This window comes from Rhinichthys klamathensis, unplaced genomic scaffold (genome assembly GCF_029890125.1).
Source record: "Rhinichthys klamathensis goyatoka isolate OS25496 unplaced genomic scaffold, OSU_Roscu_1.1 h1tg000395l_1, whole genome shotgun sequence".
Classification (NCBI taxonomy): Eukaryota; Metazoa; Chordata; class Actinopteri; order Cypriniformes; family Leuciscidae; genus Rhinichthys; species Rhinichthys klamathensis.
In genome coordinates, this window is record NW_026606897.1 from 1,206,551 (window position 1) to 1,230,806 (window position 24,256).

The 24,256-nt window shown below is 41.2% G+C and overlaps 1 protein-coding gene across 1 annotated transcript in view; it reads right to left on the bottom strand.

The window, feature by feature from the left end:
- Positions 1-1,242: 1,242 nt before the first annotated feature.
- c4b (complement 4B (Chido blood group)) overlaps positions 1,243-24,256 on the bottom strand; it is a 73,232-nt gene continuing 50,218 nt past the window's right edge. The window contains exons 35-41 of the mRNA XM_056234472.1: positions 17,611-17,685; positions 17,422-17,524; positions 7,723-7,812; positions 7,490-7,582; positions 7,294-7,377; positions 6,973-7,105; positions 1,243-1,466 (exon numbers count right to left, since the gene is read on the bottom strand). Coding sequence (XP_056090447.1) covers positions 1,325-1,466; positions 6,973-7,105; positions 7,294-7,377; positions 7,490-7,582; positions 7,723-7,812; positions 17,422-17,524; positions 17,611-17,685 — 720 coding nt within the window. The 3' untranslated portion in view covers positions 1,243-1,324. The remainder of the gene's footprint in view (positions 1,467-6,972; positions 7,106-7,293; positions 7,378-7,489; positions 7,583-7,722; positions 7,813-17,421; positions 17,525-17,610; positions 17,686-24,256) is intronic.

Sequence of the window (24,256 nt, forward strand, 5' to 3'; positions counted from 1 at the left end):
CTATGCTGAAGTCCTGCTGAGCCAGTGAACCGAGCCACATCCTCGCTGCTGCATCCAGCCCTGTATCTGAGAAGGAGTGAGCATATTGCATCCACACAAATCTGCTTGCTTACCAGTCTATGCTGAAGTCCCGCTGAGCCAGTGAACCGAGCCACATCCTCGCTGCTGCATCCAGTCTTGTATCTGAGAAGAAAGAAAGGCCCGCTGAGCCAGCGAAGCAAGCCACATCCTCGCGGTTGTATCCAGCTCTGCTCCCGAGCATAATGAGGGGGCATACTAAATCTATACCAATCCACTAGGTCTGCAGTCTCGTTGGCCTAGTGACTCGAGCTCAATCCCCACTGCCGTCATCCAGGTCGGACTTGTCGACACAGGAGAAACGGTTGGCCTGTTCTCTCCCCTTGAGATTGCCTTTTAAATAAATAAACTTGAGATTATTTTTTCTACTTTGTTGTCCGTCGTCCTTGAGCTGCGGGGTAGCTCCCCAGGGGGGGAAGTTACAGTAGAAGAAGGGAGGGGAGGTCGACAGCAGAGCCCCCACACACACCTCCCTCCGGCCTGTGACACTAACCCAAGTAAAGTTCTGCTACAACATGGCGGCACCCTGCCGGCTTCAACTTCCGGTTGATGGATTACCCCCTTGATTGAGACATCTGTTTTTGTGAATAAAAAAATTGCAATGCAACACATAGAAATTAAGAAGAAGCGTCGCTATGTGGACGCAAGATGGCGCCAGTCGCAGTTTGTTATACAGCATTGTTATTGACGACAGTCATTATCTGAAAATATCAAACCTCGGAATGTGTAAGTCAATAGAAAACTGTACGCATGATGATTGCGATATGTTAAGATATGCACTTTAAGTAATAAATGGATTAACATCATTTTATCCTAATTAATCATAATTAATTCATTTACTTTTTTTAACTACTCTGCGTGCCTTCCCTGACATGCTCTGGCACCCCCCTGGGGAGGCGTGCCCCACGCTTTGAAAACTTCTGCCCTATACGAAAAATTAATGGAAAAATATATTTCTGGAACTAACACAGCTGAAAAAGTGAGTGGGCACTAATGCACTCTAATGTGATTTCAGTGGTCTATTTTGTTTTGAAGTTACTGACTCTTAAATGTTTTGTGAGCATGTTTATTTTAAGACATGATTACAGACAAAGCAAAAGTATGTCTTACAGGTTCTTCTCAGTTATCATAAGTTGTAATAAGTTGTAAGTTGCATAAAAATAAATGCTGGTTAATTCAGGATAAATGTAGATTCCTCTGCTGTAGTAACGTAAAATAATTCAATTTCCCCAAATTGCAGTTCAGACTACACGTTACACCCTTCAACTTGGTACTCTTTCACAAAATCTTTCAGTTCTTTGCAGTAAATCCTGTTGACTGATGCTTTGCATATGGAGGTTGATAGCTTCTGCTCGACCCATGTCTTTGAATCCAGCAGGTACTGCATGCTGAGAGAGAGAGAGAGAGAGAGAGAGAGAGAGAGAGAGAGAGAGAGAGAGAGAGAGAGAGAGAGAGAGAGAGAGAGAGAGAGAGAGAGAGAGAGAGAGAGAGAGAGAGAGAGAGAGAGAGTTCATGTCTATTAGATTTAGGGTCTTCTATATGCTATAGTGCAGAAAAGTTTTTGATGTGAAGGACCCCGAAAAATAACAAACTTAATTCAAGGGATCCTATATTCTCTGAGAAGGGAACGAGACGCTGCATCGGAAGTAGCCACACTAATAGGAACGCCTATTAGTGATTGTGATTGTGTTTTCAAGCATGTGTAAAATCAGTCCAGTTGCATGGTGCAGCCCGTAGTGTGACTTCACGACCAGGAAGCTATATAGCGCACCCAGACCAAACAATATCAGCTTCTGATTGGCTGAAGCATTGAAGCAATTACAGGCATGATTGTCAATTACAGGACGTATGGCAGGGTGACTTAGCATCTCGTTCACTTTTCAGAGAACCATGGTTACAGTCAAAACCTGAGACGTTCCCTTTCGAGGGAACTTGCGCTCTGTCGGAAGTAGCAATGCTATTGGAATGATAATACCCACTCCGCCATAATGACAAGTGCCTGTCTATATGCTCAAAGGGTGCTGTAGACAGACATTCTACTACTGCCAAATCCCAAGCCAGAACCCTCACATGGCTTGCAGGCCTCAGCCTCACAGCACCACGTAGGAAATGGGGCACCAGTGGGTTTCTCGCCAATGGCTCATCACCCAAAAGAGTGTGGTAAGAAGCTATGGCTGCCACGCACACCTTTAGAGGGGAGGGGGATAGCCCTGCAAAAAATCGATCTTGAAGGAACTCCAGTACTGAACCAACTGGGAAGTTAACTGGGTCTATCCAACAACCTCTGCACCATGAAATGAAAACTCCCCACTTGAAGTCATATAGTTTCCTAATGGAGGGAGTTCTAAAGTGGGGGAGGGAGTTCTGGAGGGAGTTCTCGGCACGAGTGACAACCCCCACCAGCTCCCCATAAGCAGGAGAGTGAGGTGGCAGGGCCTTAGTCTCTCCTGCCGTAATGCTAAGCACATCCACCTCCTTAGAGCTGGATAGCTGCAGCACCGCGTCATCATTGGGGTGAAAGAAGCCACAGGGCATGCTTCCAACACCTGAGAGAAGGCACTGTATCTAGACGGTGAGGGTAGAGAAAAGGCAGCACCCATCTCTAACCCTTCCACTAAATCCATCTGAGAATGCTTCTTTGCCTTGGCAGCAGACAAACGAACAATAAATAGTAGACAGACAGTTCACGCTACGGGCTGACATCCCGGCATGCCATTGGACTGATTTCACACACACTTGTGTCGCTACTTCAGATGCAGCACAAATTACCTGGAAAAGAAACAGCTTTTATTTGAAACAGATTATTATTATTATTTTTTTATTTTTTTTACTTTTGATTAATGTAATGTATTCCTGCTGAATAGAAGTATTATTGTTAAAAACATTTACTGACTCCAAACTTTTAAATTGTAGTGTATAAAACAGAAAAGAAGACATTTTAAAAATAATTATATTAATTTGTATACTAAGTGTATTAGTATAGAACTATGCTAAATAAACATGAATGAAATATGATGAAGCAGTTTTATAGAAAACAGTGCAGGGCCCACCAATCCCAAATAAGTTAAAAGACATTTTAAGTAATAATAATAATAATAATTAATCACATTTATATAGCGCTTTTCTGGACACTCAAAGCGCTTCACATAGAAGGGGGAAAAAGTATACAAAAGACATTTAAAAAGTATACAGAAATATGACATTTACAACCCCAAATCCCAAAAATTAGGACATTTTGTAAAATGCAATTAAATCAAGAATATGTGATTTGTTCATTCTCTTACAAATTTATTTAACTGACAAAAGTCAAAGAAGAGATCTCCAATGTTTTCACTGAAAATTATTTTTTTGAAAAAAACAAAGATTTTGATGGCTGCAAAAAAGTCAGTTAAAAAGTTGGGAAAGAGGCGTGTTTACAACTGTGTCACATCTTTCCTTTTAATTATACTTTGTAATAGTTTTTTAACTAATTTTTCATTTTTGCAGGTGGATTTTTTGCCCAATCTCACCTGATACAAGACGCTGCTCAACAGTCCATGGTTGTGTTATGGTCTGATTCTCCTTTTCATGATTGGCCATACATTTTCAGTAGGAGACAGATATGGACTACAGGCAGACCATTCAAACACATCCATTCTATGGTGTAGACAAGTGTCTACAAAACCAGTCTGTTGAAGTACATGCTGAATGAGGCCTGGTATTGTCTTGCTTCCCAGGAAAGATTTTATCATGCCATTAAATGTCTATGTATAAACCCAATATATGCCTTCGCGTCAGTTGTACCTTCACACGCATGCAAGTCACCCATGCCGTTAATGCACCACCATACCATGACAGATGTTTGCTTTTGTACCTGTCGCTGATGAATGTCTAGATGGTCACTTTCATCTTTGGGACAGATAACTCAATGTCCCCCCCAAAACAAGCTAAAACAAGGACACATTTGACCGCGGCACACATTTCCACTGTGTTTTGGATCATCGGAGATGAGCTTGCAGCTCCCGATGCCCACGGTGGAAGGGGACGGGAATGGTCTCTACCTCTTGGTGCTGAATGGTTGGTGTGGAAGTCGGTCAGTAGTCATGGGTCCAGAATGTTGAAGGTTCAATCGGTATGTGACTTTGTTGATGTGCCTCTGGATGGACCGACATAGCGGGGACTTAGCTTGCGACAGGGCAGTCTAAGACTGATGTCTCTGGTGGAGAGCCAGACCTTCTGTCCCGATTAGTATTGGGGTTTCGCAGCTGCCCCCTGCAGATGGATTCGATAGATTATAATGTCGTCGATTTAGACGATGACGATGAGGTGGAGGAACTCCCTGGAGGAATATGGAGGGTGAGTTGGACAACCCATCAGGAGGTACTCGTATTGGCCCGATAGTGTAACAAAGGTGGTTTTCTATTCGTCACCCTCATGTATTCGGATGAGGTTGTATGCACTCCGCAGTCCAACTTGGTTAAGATGCAAGCTCCATGTAACTGCTCCAGGGCTGTTGGGACCAGTTGAGAGTGCACTAATCAATGCAGGGCTGCAAGCCTCTGTCCTTTTTTTCCCCACAAAGAAAAAGTTCAAGTTGCAGGGAAAGTAAATTGACAAATTAATTCTTGCTTAAGAGCCTCCTCAATGTACTCCTCCATGGCCTTCTGTTCTGGGATGAACAGTGGCCCAGGCAGCAGGTCGATGGCACAATCCCATGGCCGTTGTGGTGGTAGTTTGGTCGCTAGCTGCTTGCTAAAGACATCCTGGAACACCCGGTACTCGAGGGGGATCTCCTGATGATTGGAATTTCCTGGTCTCTCAATGGTGGTGGAGTTGACATCAATGGTTTTTGAAGAAGTTGTTCTTCTGGTGAAGGGTTGTTTGACAGACAGTTTCTTGACAGGTTGTAAGCAGTTCTCAAAACAGGAATCACTCCATTGTAGAATCTCACCACTATTCCAGCAAATATAAGGAAAGTATTGTAGCCTCCACGAGTGTCCCAGGATGACGTCAGCGGTGTAACCATCCAGCACCATGCCTGAAATATCCTCCTAATGGAGGCATCCGATGTGGAGCATCACAGTGGGGGTCCAATATTGAATTTAGCCACAGCCCAATGGCTTTCCCAGGATCGAGTGGAAGTTTTGAACTTGTGAGCAGGGTCTTTCCTGGAGGTAGAGCTTGCGCAGAAAGTCAAGGGAGATGAAGTTGCCTGCTGACCCAGAGAAAGCCGTCAGCAAGTTAGTAATGGGGCCATTAGCAACCCAGATGGATCTTGCCCAGTGCAAAGCTAGCCCTGTCAGCAGGGAAATGATATACACAATTTTCGCTCGATTATTGTGGAAGAGTTGGGGCTGCATCTCGAAGAATAATGAGCATTGCCACAGAAACCCGCTGCTTTCCCCAGCCTCGCCTGAGTAGGTCGCTGGTTGGGCCATGGGACTGGCAGAGGCAGTGAGTAAAGAAGTGGTGACGGTGGTTGGAATGATTGACGGAGTGCTTGAACCAGTTCGGCAAATGGATCTAGAGGTGGATTACTGACATTGCTTGATTCTATTCCATGTTGCATTGTTGGTCTGCTCTTCTGTCAGCAAACAGAAGAGTGCAACACACAGGTAACTTCCACACAGGTTGTTTATTGCAGATATGGGTAGGAAATAAGCAATGCAAGCAGATGAGTGACTTGAGTTAAATTATATACAGTAAACACAGGCAGCAGAGAATAACAGTTCTTATCTTTCTAGGTAAAGACTAAAGTAAACTGGACGGTTGGAGACTGAAGATGACTGAAAACAACTGAAGACTGAAGAGGATTAAGGAACAGATCAACATGTAAGTATTTCAGGTGGGTAGTCAGGTAGTAGCTCGGTAGGAGCAACAAGACCAGACAATGGTGAACTGAAAAGTTTCTGCTTATTTAGAGAGTCATTGATGAGCTGGTTTAGGTGTTGTTGAATTCTGGTGGTTGTGAACGAATTGGTGGAACGGAAAGGACTGGTGCTGAGGGTGTGACTGGCTCTGTGACAACCCTCACCTATTAACAATTCACTACTTATTATGGACTGTTTCAAAAAGAGTTTAACTTGGATATTCAATAAGCTTTTCACTTGTATTTAGCGTCTGTCACAACTTCTTTGGAGTGTATAGCAGCCATCAAAATCAAAACTTATTATATTCACAAAATACAATTAAGTTGTTCAGTGAAACCATTGGAAATCGTTTCTTTGTACTATTGTCAGTTAAATAAAGTTGAAAGAGAATTTACAAATCACATATTCTTAATTTGTTAATTTGATTGCATTTTACAATACTGTCAAAATAATAAAATAATTGCTATTAATCTCATGATTTCCATCTTTAGGAAGCAAAATTAAACTATAATACAATCAAATTTTATTCTGTAAATGTGTCAAAAGCTACTCTTTAAAATTTCATTAATATCTTAAGTTTTTCCATCAGGGAATAAAAAAAAGGTAATTGTGATTTTATAATCGCATTTTTTTCTTCTTCTCAGAATTGTGATATAATCTTGCAATTGTGAGTTATAAATTCCAAATTGCAAGATACAAACCCAGAATTCTGAGGAAAAAGTCAAAATTGTGAGATAAACTCGCATAAAAAATTGTTTTATTCCCAGATGGAAACAAGGTTCCATAACTTTGTCTTTTCCCAGGTCTACAAAAAATAGTGACTCTATTAAATAGTACCACTTAACAGTGATTCTGCATTACACAGGGTTTTGTCCAATCAAATAACATCTAGGGTGAGACTGTCCCTAACCACAGTAGCAAACCATAGTTCTTGATAGGAAAACAGCCTATAGGCTATTTGAAAAAAAAATAAAAACACAAAAAAACCCCACAAAGTTTCCATTTCAATAGAAAATCCAACTGCTAAATGAAAATATGTACTTACTTTCCACTCGAGTCTTTGGTGGGGCCATCATTGCCCATGATAAGGTACGTCTCACCCTCTTTCAGCTCACCTTTGCAGTGCTTTCTCTTGGCAAACACCCGTGTGCTGCCTGGGTTCACATCTAAGTCTCCCACTGAGGTTTAGAGGTTAAACTCTTAATTTATCTTTGCATTTCTAATAAAGTAACAAGCAGAGTGTCCTTTCTACATTTATTTTTAAAATGCTCATGACTTGATCAGTATTACTCATGACTATTCTAAATCATGCAACATTCATACTATAATTCTTAGAATAAATAATAAAACAAAGAATAGAACTTACTATATCGGAGGACCACGTTCACAGATGTTAAATACAATATAAAGTTGCTCTCTTCAGAAACTGAATCCACATTGACTTCAAGTGCTGTCATTAAAAGAATATAAATTAGTAAATGTCATATATGCCACAGCTTACCACAGTTAATAATATTTTATTGTTTTATTAGTGTTTGCTTGTATAAATATGAGTCACAAACCATAGTCAATGCTGGAGTGGTAACAAGCATAATCCAATCTGTCCTTTTTGTGGATTTTCATCTCAATTGTTTTCTTCTCAGTGAAACAACCCCCTGATGACACAGTGATTATTAGATTTTATGATAATATAAAACTCAAACCAATTCTACAATAAATCATCAGATTAGTTATATGCTGGTTTTAAAATGTTTTTATGTTTGTTTGAATGGATAACGGATAACTGAGAACCTACTTTCTGCACATTGGCACACATCATCTGTGCACAGGACAGAAACCATGTTGCTCCTCTTGGGGGCGCTGTACAGCACAGAACATCTCCTGTCTGTGAAAACGATGGAGATTGATATTTACATCGGTGACAAATCAGAGCATCCACAATAAAGGCTTTTGAAAATCTAGTTTAAAACAAGTTTTTGGATATGTACCATTCATGATGGTTTCAAATGGTTTTAAAAACTTTTACACCATTTTAAAGAAAAGTGTCAATGTAACAACTCCAAATATATTGTGTTGTAACCATCAATTAAAAAGTAAATATATAGTTTAGTTCTTGTGAGAATGACCCTCTTTTAATAAGATTTTATCACCATTATCATTATGTGAACAGCTGTATTTTTATGACCATCAGGCTCTCCTCGCCGGAGTTCTAATCATACACACCACCTCATTACACGCTCATTTGAATGGCTTAAAACTCTCACGCTGTAACACAGTCAGCAGTTTTGGATTCCTTTCCTAAATAATGTGATAAGTGACTCTTGACTACTTACCTGAGATATTACCGGTTTACCTTGGTTTTTAGATGTTATTTGGATGATTGTGAGCCTGAGCTCTCCTGTAAAATTCCTGTGTTTAAAAAGAATCTAGTTATCTGAAATATCACCTGTGTAGGAACTGAGAGTGGCTCAGACAGGGAAGATTTGTTCAAACTGGCCAAGAAGCAGAATCCAATAGAGTTCAAATAAACAATACAGGACCATAAATAAGAGACCTGTCAATTGGGGCCATCCAGTCTGAGCTAACTAACTAACTCCATGAGCACTTGTAACGGATAGTTTCAAAAGAAGGAACTTTAGGCAGTTAACCCATGACTAATGGTGGAAGAGATGGCACATCTTTTGCCTCACGAGGAAAACCATGAGTTAACGCCAAACGGAGGTTTGATTCCCAATACAGAGATCCAAAACCGACCGTCTTTTCAAAGACCTCTGTTTGACCTGAGCTTTAAACACATGAATGAAATCTCTTAAAAACCACTGCCTTTACATATCAAACCGCATTATATTATTCCAAAACAATGCTAGACTGACTTATAATTAAACTTCGTTCAACTGCATAATTCTATATCATGTCTACCTATATGTGACTATTATGGTTAGATCACACATAATTCATGCAAGTTTAATAACTATTGAAAGGTTTATTGGAAATGTGTCTTGTTTACTTTGTGTGTAAATGATTTCGTATTTCTTTAATTATGGCATGGATCAAATCTGTGTAAAATGTATTGCACTCTCATTATAAAATACATGTTTAAATTATACCATGCTAGAGCGGGAAAGTTAGACCATGTTACAAATCAGATAATGTAATTTATGTGAGAGGAGTAGAAATAGTCACACCCTGAACCAAAGACGATACCTAATTGGTCAGAACTCATCTGAAGGCTTGGTCAAACACTCAGAATTAGACGAGATGACGAGACAGAGTGAGATCAGATATGGGGAGACCTGAAAACGGGTTAAGACGGAGGTTAACACTGAAAAGCATCATGCAAGTCATCTAACTACTCTCGTCTCACTTACTTTCTTCACTTAAATTATTTTCTTTTCCACTGAGAGTCTTGCTTTCTAGGTCAGCAAAGCTTCAGTCAACAACTCTATAGTCTTTGCCTTCCTCAAACTTCAAACTTCAGCCACAATTTGTTTCATTCAACTCTTTCAACTCTGTTTCATTCATCCACCAATGCGCCAGAACGTGATTGGCTTCCCAAGACTCCAGATGCAAGAATACCTCCAGTAAAGCAACAAACCTGGGAATGTCTTTTTCAGCAAAGGACACCAACAAAGGGAATCCCCATTTAAGACATAAACAACAAAAGCAAACTACCTCCAGATCCTAATATGGTGCATTGATATAAAATGTAATAACCATGCATAAGAAATGATAGAAGGGTTAAATTAATAATTTATGGTCAGGTCTTATAATGTGCATATGTTTAAACTTGGGATTTTATAATTTCACTCTCTTAAAGGGATACTCCACTTTTTTTTGGAAATAGGCTCATTTTACAACTCCCCCAGAGTTAAACTGTTGAGTTTTACCGGTTTTGAATCCATTCAGCCTATCTCCGGTTCTGGCGGTACCACTTTTAGCATAGCTTAGCATACATCATTGAAGTGGACAAGACCATTAGCATTTCTCAAAAAAAAATGACCAAAGTGTTTCGATATTTTTCCTATTTAAAACTTGACGGTTAAACCGTGTGAGCAGACCATATAAATCCGATCTTTAATTCCCGCGCTATGCAGATTTCATGGAGTGCACGTCACCGAAAGCAACAGATATGAGCTGCATTTTATTGATCATCAGCTAAAATTTCAAAATCAAAGACCGAAATCAGAGAGAGGGGCAACAGCCCTGGTAAGATAATTTCGTTTCTTTACTTTTAATGATGATGATTGTGTGTTAAGCGTCTGCGGCACTTTGATTTGCGATAGTTTTTGCACGTTGGCTTAATGAATAGATGCTCAGCTGCTCATCTGCGGTGGTGCGTGTTGCAGTAGTGTCACTGGCTATAACATTACATATAGCCTATAACACGCTCTCACACGTTTATTTTTTTCGGATTTTTGAGAGGAGGAAAATTGACATAATGTGGTTTCAACAACCAGACATTTACACTTGTCCAGTTTCGTCTGGAATGTGGCCCAAACCACCTCCTGAAGTGGTTTGAGCGATCGGATTCAAATTCGTCTCGAATTCGTCTCGGAGGGCATTTACATCTGGTCTTTTCACAGAAAACGCATGAAGTGGCCAGGCTATGAAGTGGTAAACAGCCACTATGTGTCAGATATTAGTTTTATGTGTGAGAATAATCAATAAAATCTTATTTTTATGTTAAAGATAAGTGTTCTTGTGTTATGTGCTTACAAATTTAATGTTTTAAACTTCTGATCTTGTTACCGTGCTTATAAATTGTGTTTTTTACGGTAATCCAGTAGTGCACAACCCAAGAAATTTAAAAAGCAAACATAAGTTTACAAACACAACAAAATCAAGCCACAACAAAACGAAAATAAGCCACAACACAACGAAATTAAGCCACAACACAATGGAAACAAGCCACAAAAATAATGCATGTAGGTGATTTTGGGCCCAATTTTAACGCTCTAAGCGCATGGTCTAAAGCGCATGGCGAAAGTGCAGTTAGGATGTGTCAGAATCCACTTTTGCTAGTTTAACGATGGGAAAAATGGTCGGGGCGCTAGGCGCATGGTCTAAAAGGGTTGTCTCTATTCTCTTAATGAGTAATGGGTGGGTTTGGGCTTTACCTGCAATGAACTAATCAGACAGAGTCTCATCTCCCATTCTCTTTGAATGCCAGTTGCGCTTGCGCCATGGCGGATTTGCTATTTACATGACGGAATTTGATAGTGGAAAGACCGAACACGTCTCCAAAGCGCAAACGGATCTGCTCGTGCACGAGGTTAAACCGTGTGAGCAGACCATCTACGGGACAAGCCGGATTCCACCATATCTTTATGTACACAATAATAATCTTCTACATTGTAATCCTTTTATTTTTAAAATTTGCCATGTTTGTGTGCTGCTGCGCGTCCCTGTGTGTTTAATAAGCAGCGTGTACGCGCGTTGTGGACCCGCGTATAGGCACACATTACTTACGTGCTCTATTCACGAGTTCACACTTACAAATGATCAGAGAATAAATGGTTATGCGTATTTGGCGTGCTGTCCGGGGGAGGGCTCCGAGCTCGGAAATTGGGCCCAAACCCAGAGTACTCCCCCCATATCTCTGTTTAGGAAGACAACTAGGCAAGTGTGAGGAGATGGGGTGGTGGAGGGATGCTGAAAACTGTCGAGGAATATGGGTGAGTCGACTGAGTATATTTATAGGCTTTACTCGTGCTGATTGAGTGGACCTGTTGATTACTGATTGCTGACAGCTGGCTGGAATGACTTGATTGTTTGATCATTAGAACGTGTTCCTCCCGAACATTGTTAATAAAGTGTTTACATGTCCTCCCAGTTGGATTAGAAAAGGAATAAACCACCCCTTTCAATCGAATTGAAATTTTATTCGGATCGAGCTCAATCGGATCGATTAAGGTGTTTACATGAAGGCTTTTTAGTCCGATTGAACCGTCAATGCGTTTACTAACGGATTATTTGGATTTGGTTGCATGTAACGTAGCCTGTTGCAATGAGCCTTTTGTGAAGCCCACTTATTGGCTGTGTCGGTTAACACAGAGAAAGTCTCGCGACCCCCTATAGAACGAACAACGACCCACTAGTGGGTCGCAACCCACTGGTTGAGAAACACTGCTCTAGTGCGTGAACTGAAGACGCGAGAGAGAGGAGATGAGAAATGAAAGGGCGGCCTTGTGGAATAATGCGCATGGCCAAGTTTAAGTGGCCGAGCATGGATAGGAGTTTGCGTTTGGAACACTTTGAACTGTCTACGAGGGTAGATGAGATGAGGATTATTCTATCGATTTTGGCAGGGAGGCCTGCTATTTATCTGAATCTAGCTTAATGCCAAGGAACTCGATGGATGTGGCGGGACCCATGGTTTTTTCCTGAGAGATGGGGATTCCGAGCTCGGAAAATACTCTTTGAACTGTGAGGATCTGGGCTGCTGGAATGGAGCCGGGAGGTGAAATTATTAGAAAATCGTCCAGCAGGTGAATGAGGTGAGGAATTGCGTAATTGTTTGACAAGATCCAGCAAATGGCTTCAGATAGCATGTCAAAAATTTTGGGGCTGCTTTTGTATCCAAAAGTTAAGCGTACGGCGAAATAGAATTTCCCATGCCAGCGCACTCCGAATAAGTGCCATGAATCTGGGTGGATGGGCATCACTTTAAAAGCCGAAGTGATGTCAATTTTTGCGGGCCAGGCACCCCGACCCACGATTTTTATCAGGTCGACTGCGTGATCTACGTCGTGGTATTTGAGAGAAAATTCGTCGAGTGGGATCAGGCTGTTAATGTTTGGGAACAGGGAATTATGTGGAGCTGACAGATCGACTATGAGGCGTTTCTTACCTGAAAACATTCTCGTAGCCACTCCAATGGGGCTTATGCGAAACACTTTGAAAGGAGGCTCGTCAAAAGGGCCAATCATGAAGCCTGACTCGACTTCTTTTTTAATCAGGTTGTCTACCACGTCGGGCTCGTTGAGAGTCGATTGGAGATTATCGCAGATGATGTTTTGGGAGAGCGGACAAACCACTCCAGGTTTAAACCGTGTTGTAGGCCAGACAGCAGATATTCAGTGAAGTCAGAGTCTGGGTGGTGAGCTAGTTCGATAGAAAGGCGAGAAATATTCACGGGAGTCGATAAATAATTTTTAGATTTTTTATTGACATCTTTAAAGACAGGGCATACAGGACGGGCATGAGCACCGCCACAGAAGCTACATATGTGCAAGTACCGACAACGCCGCCTGGTGCACTTGCCGATATTAAAATTGTTGCAAGGCTGTTTGTTGTCCGTAAGTGCTCTGGGGCCTCATTTATAAAACTGTGCGTAGGATCCTTACTAAAAGTGTATGTGCGCCCGAAAGCCAAAAATGGCGTACGCAAAAAAATATTCAGATTTATAAAACCGTGCGTACGCCAGAACCTGCGCAGAATTCACTTTATAAATCCCGATAAATCTCAGTCAGCGGAAGATTGTGCGCACACGCGTCTCCTCCCCGAAATAACCATATATGGAGCTTACAACGCCTAGTTTTACTATGCATATCCTCATCTGCATATCATTTGCATATGATTATTCATCCACGTGATAACATGTTTAACGGTATAGACATTAGGAAAATATGAAATAGCCTAATACGGATGTGCCGTCACATTAGCCTACATTAATAAAAATAATTTAGTAGCCTATCCTTGCCTTGTTTTTGAATAAATAAATCAAATAGTGTAAAATACATTTCAGAGAAAGTTTTCACAATCTGCACTGACCAAATAGTATTTTTTATTGATTTATATTTTTAATGGAAACAGATAGACTGTTGTGCATTATTTGCACGAAACTATTTTCTCAGACAATCTTCTATAAGCAATTATCTTAGTTAAAACATTAAAACACAGCATGCCAGAGGAAAAGTGTCAAAAGCATTGCATCCACAACAAATATTTATATTTATTGAATATAAAAAATGTTGTAACTTCTCAGTAATGATTTCATGTTTAAGTGTTTAACTCCATCAATGACAATGGCATATTTAATCTAAATGTTTATATCAGAAGTAAAACAGTTTAAATCATTCTTTTATTTATTTAAACTGTTATTGTGAACATGCACTGTTTTTATGATTAGGACTCTGTCGTTAGATAGGCGTTAGTTTCACTAAACGGCACAACGCGCTCGCTGGCGTGGACATTTAAGAAGGGATGAATATTTGCCTCAAGTGATATGCTTGGTGAGTGAAATTATATTTGTATTATCTTTCTGTATAGCCTATGTATAATTTTCTTTAGATTTTCTGTCTAAAAGTGACCAAAAAGACATTTAACTCCAGCTCACCATCGGTGTCGCCAAACTGCTCCGTCTCCAAAACGTTCGTACGCATGGGTCAGAGTTTGCGTGCAGGTGCGCACATTTTTCCGTCAAGTTTGTTTTTATAAATCACAACTTATACGTCGGAAGTGGCGTACGCCTCTTTCAGGGCCTGTTTTGTGCGTACGCAACGGTTATAAATGAGGCCCCTGGAGCGGAAATTAGCCTCGTGTGGATATGGGTTGCTAGTCGCCGGTCTTGGTGTGTAGCTGGTGGATTTGACTGGTGCCGTTTCCGGGCATGGAGGAACGGAGGGGTTAACTTGAGGGCACGATATTGTGGAATGTGCCACTGACCTGCAGACCGCGCAAGAAATATTCCTTCAGCCAAGGAAAACTCTGCTGTACAGGTCAGTGTCTAGTGCTCCCAGTATGGGCATTGGTTCCACTGTTAAACCCTAACAGCGCATTTTGCTGAGAAGAGTTTGTGATATGTGTAAAAGTGCCCTCCCCCGTAGGACAACGCGAGCTCGGCTATCAGCGCTAAATAGTCGTTCAGTTCGCGTCGCCTATGAGGGAAGGCTGAGCAAATGATTTCTGTGAAGTGGCTGAAAGCGATTGAAAACTCCGAAAAAGAAAGTAAACATGATGAATGTGTATTTTGGTTTTTTAAAGTGACTGAAAAATCCCCGCAGTCTAACTGACGGTTGGAATCGGATACGGGAAGCAGAGAAAGTAAATGTGAAAGGGCTACATCCGCACCTGCCAGAATCTGTGCTCGGATGTTTTGAGTCACTGGGGGAGGCTCCAGAGCGACAGTGTTTGGTGGGACTGTCATCGGGGTAGCTGTGAAAAGAGAATATTGTGATTTGGCATTTAAGAGAGAGCTGTAAGGGAGAGAAGCCTGGGCTGCGACTATCGGCGGAGGCAGCCTCACGCTTAGGTCGGCCTGTGGGGCTTGAGAAGGGAAATTTAGAAAAGCATAAGGGGGAAAAGGAGGAAATGAATGAGAAGCCTGAGCTTGTGTTGCAAGCGGAGGCAGTCTCGCACTTGCTTGAGCTGCAGGTCACTGAAAAGGGGAGGGGTTAGCAGTAGTCACAGGAAGATGGTGGAATGTTTGGGCCTGCACCGCTAGCGGAGGCAGCCTCACGCTAGCGTCTGCTACGGGAGCCGGAGGCCACTGCAGAGGAAAAGAGTTAGAAACAGCAGGAGGAAAAAGCTGAGAGGCAGAGGGTGCGCCGGCGGGACCAGCTGTGTATGGCGCTACGGCAGGAAGCGCCGTGCTGAAAAGCTGAGCTGAAGCGGGAGGCGAGAAAGGTCTCGCAGCGGTGGAATCTGGGGCTCGCCCAGGCTAGCAGATGGCCTGGCGCCGCGGGCTGATGTGCGCGGAAAACCGGGTCTTGTACGAGGTGGTGACGGAGTCGAGCGAGGCGAATTCGGGGCCTCCCGAGTTTTGCCCGGCCTGCTGGCCGCTTTGGAACCTAGGGCGGACTTAGGAGAGAGATTGGAAGATTGCAATGTTACGTACAAGTTGTATAATTGCGCTTTGGTCATCCTGCGCGAGGGCTAAATAGCAGAATTTATCAGCGCTTGTCTTAGACTCAAGACTGTCCACTTTCCAATAGGCGGAATCGTCGGTACGGCCGAACGATAGGAGGACGTCAGGGAGAGAGCGGGAGTCCTCGCCGGTGGAGGTGAGGGTAAGCCTCGCCGTCTTGGCGGGGTTGCTTGCGCAGACCGCCGCCCGCGAGATGAAGCATGGGGCTCGGAGGAGGTGTCAGGCGGAGAAGAAATGGTCCTGGGGCCATCTGATGGCGGCGGAGGAACCGGAGCATGGTTAACCTCGTCATCGGATGGTGAAAGCTGCATTTGGGACATCGTAACAAAGCGGTAAACCAAATGCTGAAAACTGTCGAGCATGCTGAAAACTGTCGAGGAATATGGGTGAGTCGACTGAGTATATTTATAGGCTTTACTCATGCTGATTGAGTGGACCTGTTGATTACTGATTGCTGACAGCTGGCTGGAATGACTTGATTGTTTGATCATTAGAACGTGTTCCTCCCGAACCTTTTTAATAAAACATCAAAAAATAAGAAAACAAATATTGCGCCATTGACTTTAGACCAGGTTTCAGTTGGTCAATGACGCAGCCTATTTCAGTTGCATCAAAATAGCAACGCGCCAACAATGTACCTGAACACACCTCGTTTTCAGACCATGGGCGCACAGATGGGCACAAATGCATTTGCTATTTAAACAACATGGCGCAGGACGTGAAAATGATAACTGCGTCAGGCTGAAACAAGCAAAAAACACTTGCGTCGCGCCTGGCGCTGCATTGCATATGATAGGGCCCTTTGAATTAACATTTCATTTCAATATACAATGGTTACATACATTAAAACTAATCATGGTAATGATATATTTGTAAGACTGTCGACTCTGTAGAATATTGGCAAGAAAAACTAACTTTACTGCGCTCCGAGAGCCCCGTGGTCAGGAGCATTTCCGTTGTGTTGTGGTTCGATTTTGTTGTTTTGTGGCTTGATTTCATTGTGTTGTGGCTTGTTTTCGTTGTGTTGTGGCTTGATTTAGTTGTGTTGTGAACTTATGTTTGCTTTTTAAATTTTGTTGTGTTTTGCACTGCTGGGCCACCGTAGTTTGGATGTTAATATCCGCTACAGAGTTGATAGTTACGGCCCGCTCAAAATTCCCTATAAATTAATAGATAATACCATTTGAGCAAAATTGACCTGTTCCCTGTTTTTTGGACGAATATGTATGGATGAATGGATGATTGCTATTCTCAGTTCTCCTGTGATTCTTAGTATTTGAAAATACTTGATTTACCTGTTATACTTACTTGTTGGTGATCTCCGCAATCTTGGATCGCTTCCCTCCAATGCATCACACCCTTATCTCGTAATATTTCATGCCTGCATACTTGTTACTTACCCTTTGTTACTCATCTGTTTGATTCCTGTGTTAACTCCCACTATTGTGTTCATCCTTAATCTCCGCTGTGGTGAATTGATACATGTATCACCCTGACATTTTTTATATTATGCCCCCTTATTCAATATTTATATAAAAAAATATGTCTCAAAAGTGACGTCAACAACAAGTATAATTGTTATGGTTCTGTAAAATACATTTCAATTGAAATATAGGAATAGCTTGCCTGGTTCATAGTAATCATAAAATGTAGCAGGAGCTGGTTGAACTAATCCAATGGGCACACTTTGCGTAGCTCCGAATGCTATACAGGCCTCACCTTCCTCTATCTGAGGGTTGAGAGAGACAAGTTAGAATTTTTCTATATAATAGGGAGATATGATTAACTATGACTGTGTGTTTGTGCTCATGTCACCTCATTGAAGTACAACAGCACTCTTCCACGTGTGAGCTCATAGTGAGAAATATATCTGTCCACCAGGTCTTTCAGCTGTTGGAGAGAATGTTAAAAAATAAGAGACAAATTTAAACCACTAAGTTCATCATAAAACACAGACAAATAAATGTTAACCCTCTGGGGACCAGAAACGCGCCGGCGCGTTTTGCCGTTTTTTTTTTCACATAGCAGAAAAATAGACTTAAAATACTCTGTTGATTTTGATCGTACATATAAGTGTTATACATCAATCGATCCTGTTAATTGTCTATTATTTTTCTGTATACTCACAATAAAAACAAAGTTTTGTGCTTTTTGTCAAATAAAGAAAAATAAACATGATGCGAGTTTTCCCTTCTCTCTGTCAGTGCAGTCCATTCTGAAACACGTCCGAAAAATTAACTCTAACTCTGCAAATACTTGTCACACAGGCACGAGAGATTTTTCTTTATGAAGCTTGAATTCTCTTCTTTTCAATGAAGTAATTTATATAAAAAACAAATATTCTCAGTTTATGTAATCTGTATGAAAAGAGAGTGCTGTCAGATTTTTTCTCCCCAGCTCATTACGCAGGTGGGAATTTTCTTGACTCAAAGTTGTCCTGAGGGCAGAAGCGTTTGTGATTGGTTCAATCTGACAACCAATCGCAAGAGAGGAGAGAGAGAGGAGAGAATTGCAGAGGCGGGGCCACCATTTTGAAAATTCCCGCAAATATTCCCACAGGTGCGCAGGTAAGAGGAACTGGTTATCATTTAACGGTGCGCAGCCAAGAGGAACTGCAACTGGAACTGGTTATCATTTCAAAGTAAGTTTCTAAAAACAAAAACGTAATTTTCATGAAAATGGATCATTGTATGTACAGCTATGTGTGATTTTCTTTCTGCCCTCGAAATCATAGTATAATGGTGCAGCTTGTAGCTTAAGGGTAGGCTAGCCTACTGTTTCAGAAGCAAGCTAGTGTTGTAGCTTGCATTAAAATGTTGCAGTGGCTGTTGCAAACGGTTCTCATCACAAAAATGTAGAAGAACAAGATAATTCAGAAAAAACGTCACCTTTTCAGTGTGTGCACATGCATGTCAACCATAAGCGCTAGCTAGTCAAGCTAATCAGGTGAGCTAGAAAGCTTGTCCTCTTAACCCTGCATGGGCCCGCCGGCGGGCCCATTTGCCATTGCATGTTTAAAACAATAATATCTTAGTAAAAACCTAAAGTAATATTGCCAAACTATATATCATTTGAAAGCTTAAAATCTCTAGTTTTCATATTTGGTGGCTGTTATCTAAAATATATTACAGAGGAGCAGAAATTTATCAATTTGCAACAAGAATATTTCATATTCATTAGGAGTATTTAGGCCTTTATTTTGAAATAACAATAAACATGAAAAATCATGAAAGATTGGTAGAAACCTCAGTTTGTTTTCATGCCATGAGTTCAAAAGATAACACCAATTCCATTTTATGAGAAAAAAAGGTCTGAAAATGTTTTAAATATAAAGAAAAATGTATGGATTCTCGATTTGTAATGCGGCTGCGAGCTATAACGCTATAACGTAGTCTTTATGCATTTATTAGAGGTTTAATTCAAATAAAATACTGCCAAACCACCCCTACTACTTCTGAATAGGATGTCTACTTCATAAATTGTATGAAAATTATGGAAATACATGGTTCAGATCACTCAAAACATATGAAAATGGAGGCGCCCTTATATGGGCAGTAATGGAGTCTGGTGTTCACCTAGTGAAAAAGTTGGGTACTGCGCCCGAATAAAATCTTACTGAAAGCTCATTTTTTGAGATATCAACCTAAAATTTGGAATACAACTTGTTCAGATATTTGACTTTAATTTTCTTGCAGTTTTAGAGTAAAATATATTTTGTAATATATATATTTTATATAAAATATTTATCATTATATTTTTACATTACACAATTTCATAAACTCAAACTTATATAACTTTTTTTCTGTTTCATTTTTTACAATTTCTGGACTTCTACAATAATCTGGAAAATGTCTTCTTTAAAACAAGACCACCCATAGGTCTATATTCCAAAGCATTCCTGAATTACAACCATTTAAGTTTGGATAGTGATTTTTATGTCTATGCAAAAAAAAGGGGGGTGCCAGTTAACAGGTTAAGTACATTGCAATAAGCTTTACTGTACTCATATTCAAAAAATAAATGACTATTTAGGGCGTTGTAGTCTAATTTATAAATTTGGCTTTTCTTCATGACTGTTTAGTCTAGGGGTGTAACGGTACATGTATTCGTATTGAACCGTTTCGGTTCGAGGCTTCCGGTTCGGTGCGCATACAAACCGAACGATTCCTTGGACCATTTTTTCCTGCCGACAAAATTCGCGCTCGCGCGTTCACCACAACGTTGCGCTTCGTTGCGGAACGAAACTGCGCTTCTCATTATTGTGCTTCACGGACCGTTTATAAGTTCGGACCAGCAACATCTGTGCAGCGCGAGCCGATCTCGATCAAGCAAAACTACACAGCGCTAAGAGATCCAGTGAAGAAAACATTTGAGTTCGCCACTGAAGTAATAACATCGCTGCGAGATCTAGTGAGAAGCATTCACATTTCTCCGTTATTAACCGTAGATCTCTATTAGATCAAACAGCGCTGACGTGGACACCAGGAGAAACATTGTGCCGTGAATGAACTAGTAATACTTTACGTCCACAGACCAGCAACATTCACCATGGATTTAATATAGTAACACTAACTGTAACCAGTTTGGCTGGAATAGTGAAATGCTTTCAAGTACTTCACACATCTTTTTCCAGCACTTCAAAACTCAAATATTATATAAATAAATATATGAAGAGTTCAGATGCAAAAGCCATTTTAAATTTTCTTCTAGAATGATCATTTTTATGAAGCTTGTATATTTAAGTTCAGTAATTTTACTCAAATGACAATTAATAGGTAATCTTCATTGCCATTTAAGTGAAATTACTGAACTTAAATATACAAGCTTGATAAAAATGATCATTCTAGAAGAAAATTTCAAATGGCTTTTGCATCTGAACTCTTCATATATTTAAATGTTATTTTTAATGTGATGACCAAAACATTATTTGTTCATCCTTCAAAGATGACACCCATTTATAGACCTGAAAGTTTCAAGATGTAGGAAAACTCACACTTATTTAAAAAATATTTTTTCTTTTAACAAATAGGAAATTCTCTGGCATTTCTTTCTTTTTGCTGTATCGAAAACGTACCGAACCATGACTTTAAAACCGAGGTACGTACCGAACCGTGATTTTTGTGTACCGTTACACCCCTAGTTTAGTCTCATCTGGTCCCAGGGCAGAGACTATTGTTTCCCACAATTTTGTCCCAGGGCAGGTGAATCCCTCCTGGTCTCAGGGCAGAAGTTGTTTTGTAGGATTTTCCTCATGACTGTTTAGTCTCATCTGGTCCCAGGGCAGAGACCATTGTTTCCTATGGAATGCCAAAGCTGACTTTATTATAAATAAATAAATAAATATACGAAGAAATGTAAAAAAGCAAAAATACATAAATATACAAAGAAATGTAAAAAAGTTACAAACGAAAAACGAAAAGTACTTTTATTTCCTTATATATAATATTCCTTATTCCTATATATAATTGTATTTTTCACACATTTATTTATTTATACATTTATTTATTTCCACATTTATTTATTTATACAAGGTGTCACTGTGGCCTCAACTTCAGCACGGCCACTCTGAGCTCGATTGCTGATGTCTGAGGTAAAACACGCCCCCTCATTAGCATACGGACAAATAAATGTAGAAATAAATAAATGTGGAAATAAATAAATGTAGACATAAAAACATATATACACAAATGAATGTGGAAATAAATAAATGTATAAATAAATAAATAAATAAGAGTGTGAAAAAATACAATTATACATAAATAAGGAAATAAAAGTATAAATACTCATTTATTTGTACTTTTTTACATTTCTTTGTATATTTATTTATTTATTTATGTATTTTTGCTTTTTTACATTTCTTCATATATTTATGTATTTATTTATTTATTTATTTATAATAAAGTCAGCTTTGGCATTCCATAGGTTTCCCACAATTTTGTCCCAGGGCAGGTGAATCCCTCCTGGTCTCAGGGCAGAAGTCGTATTTTTCTCTTCTCAGGGCAACGTAGTTGGACAAAAGGGAGTCAGCTGTCTTCTCTGGTCTCAGGGCAGAAGTTGTCTGAGGGCAGGTGAATCCCTCCTGGTCTCAGGGCAGACAGATATTTCTAGATTTTGCCTTTCCTTCCAGCCCAGTCTCATCCCAAGACGTCATATGACTGACGCTTTTGACCATACGTCAACATCCGACGTTTTAGGGTACCCTTTAACGTCAGTTAGATGACGCTATCTAACCCTAACCCTACCCCAGACCTAAACCTACCCGCGTCATCTAACTGACGCTAAAGGTAAAGCGTCAGTCAGATGACGCCCTAGGATCGTCATCTAACTGACGTTAAAGGGTACCCTAAAACGTCGGATGTTGACGTATGGTCAAAAGCGTCAGTCATATGACGTCTTGGGATGAGACTGTGTTGTTTCTTCATGACTGTTTAGTCTCATCTGGTCCCAGGGCAGAGACCATTATTTCCCACAATTTTGTCCCAGGGCAGGTGAATCCCTCCTGGTCTCAGGGCAGAAGTTGTATTTTTCTCTTCTCAGGGCAACATAGTTCAGTTGGACAAAAGGGAGTCAGCTGTCTTCTCTGGTCTCAGGGCAGAAGTTGTCTGAGGGCAGGTGAATCCCTCCTGGTCTCAGGGCAGACAAATATTTCTAGATTTTGCCTTTTCTTCATGACTGTTTAGTCTCTTCTGGTCCCAGGGCAGAGACTATCGTTTCCTACAATTTTGTCCCAGGGCAGGTGAATCCCTCCTGGTCTCAGGGCAGAAGTTGTTTTGTAGGATTTTCTTCATGACTGTTTAGTCTCTTCTGGTCCCAGGGCAGATACCATTGTTTCCCACAATTTGTCCCAGGGCAGGTGAATCCCTCCTGGTCTCAGGGCAGAAGTCGTATTTTGTGGGAAACAATGGTCTCTGCCCTGGGACCAGGGGGGATTCACCTGCCCTGGGACAAAATTGTGGGAAACAATGGTCTCTGCCCTGAGACCAGGAGGGATTCACCTGCCCTGGGACAAAATTGTGGGAAACAATATTCTCTGCCCTGGGACTAGATGAGACTAAACAGTCATGAAGAAAATCCAACGCATTCTCATCCTTTGGCGTCATGTAGGTGACGCCTGACAAAACGTCGAAATACTACGCACATGGCACCCTTTAGCGTGAATATAACACGCGAAGTGATGGGTAGGTTTAGGTGTGGGGTAGGGTCTACGTCTCATATTCACGCTAAAGGATGCCAGTCAACTTTATGACGCCTTGGGTTCGCGTGTTATATTCACGCTAAAGGGTGCCATGTGCGTAGTATTTCGACGTCTTGTCATATGGCGTCACCTATATGACGCCAAAGGATGAGAAAGGGGTCAGAAAATCCTACAAAACAACTTCTGCCCTGAGACCAGGAGGGATTCACCTGCCCTGGGACAAAATTGTGGGAAAAATTGGTCTCTGCCCTGGGACCAGAAGAGACTAAACAGTCATGAAGAAAAGGCAAAATCTAGAAATATTTGTCTGCCCTGAGACCAGGAGGGATTCACCTGCCCTCAGACAACTTCTGCCCTGAGACCAGAGAAGACAGCTGACTCCCTTTTGTCCAACTGAACTATGTTGCCCTGAGAAGAGAAAAATACGACTTCTGCCCTGAGACCAGGAGGGATTCACCTGCCCTGGGACAAATTGTGGGAAACAATGGTATCTGCCCTGGGACCAGAAGAGACTAAACAGTCATGAAGAAAATCCTACAAAACAACTTCTGCCCTGAGACCAGGAGGGATTCACCTGCCCTGGGACAAAATTGTGGGAAATAATGGTCTCTGCCCTGGGACCAGAAGAGACTAAACAGTCATGAAGAAAATCGTACAAAACAACTTCTGCCCTGAGACCAGAGAAGACAGCTGACTCCCTTTTGTCCAACTGAACTATGTTGCCCTGAGAAGAGAAAAATACGACTTCTGCCCTGAGACCAGGAGGGATTAACCTGCCCTGGGACAAAATTGTGGGAAATAATAGTCTCTGCCCTGGGACCAGATGAGACTAAACAGTCATGAAGAAACAACACAGTCTCATCCCAAGACGTCATATGACTGACGCTTTTGACCATACGTCAACATCCGACGTTTTAGGGTACCCTTTAACGTCAGTTAGATGACGATCCTAGGGCGTCATCTGACTGACGCTTTACCTTTAGCGTCAGTTAGATGACGCGGGTAGGTTTAGGTCTGGGGTAGGGTTAGGGTTAGATAGCGTCATCTAACTGACGTTAAAGGGTACCCTAAAACGTCGGATGTTGACGTATGGTCAAAAGCGTCAGTCATATGACGTCTTGGGATGAGACTGGGCTGGAAGGAAAGGCAAAATCTAGAAATATCTGTCTGCCCTGAGACCAGGAGGGATTCACCTGCCCTCAGACAACTTCTGCCCTGAGACCAGAGAAGACAGCTGACTCCCTTTTGTCCAACTACGTTGCCCTG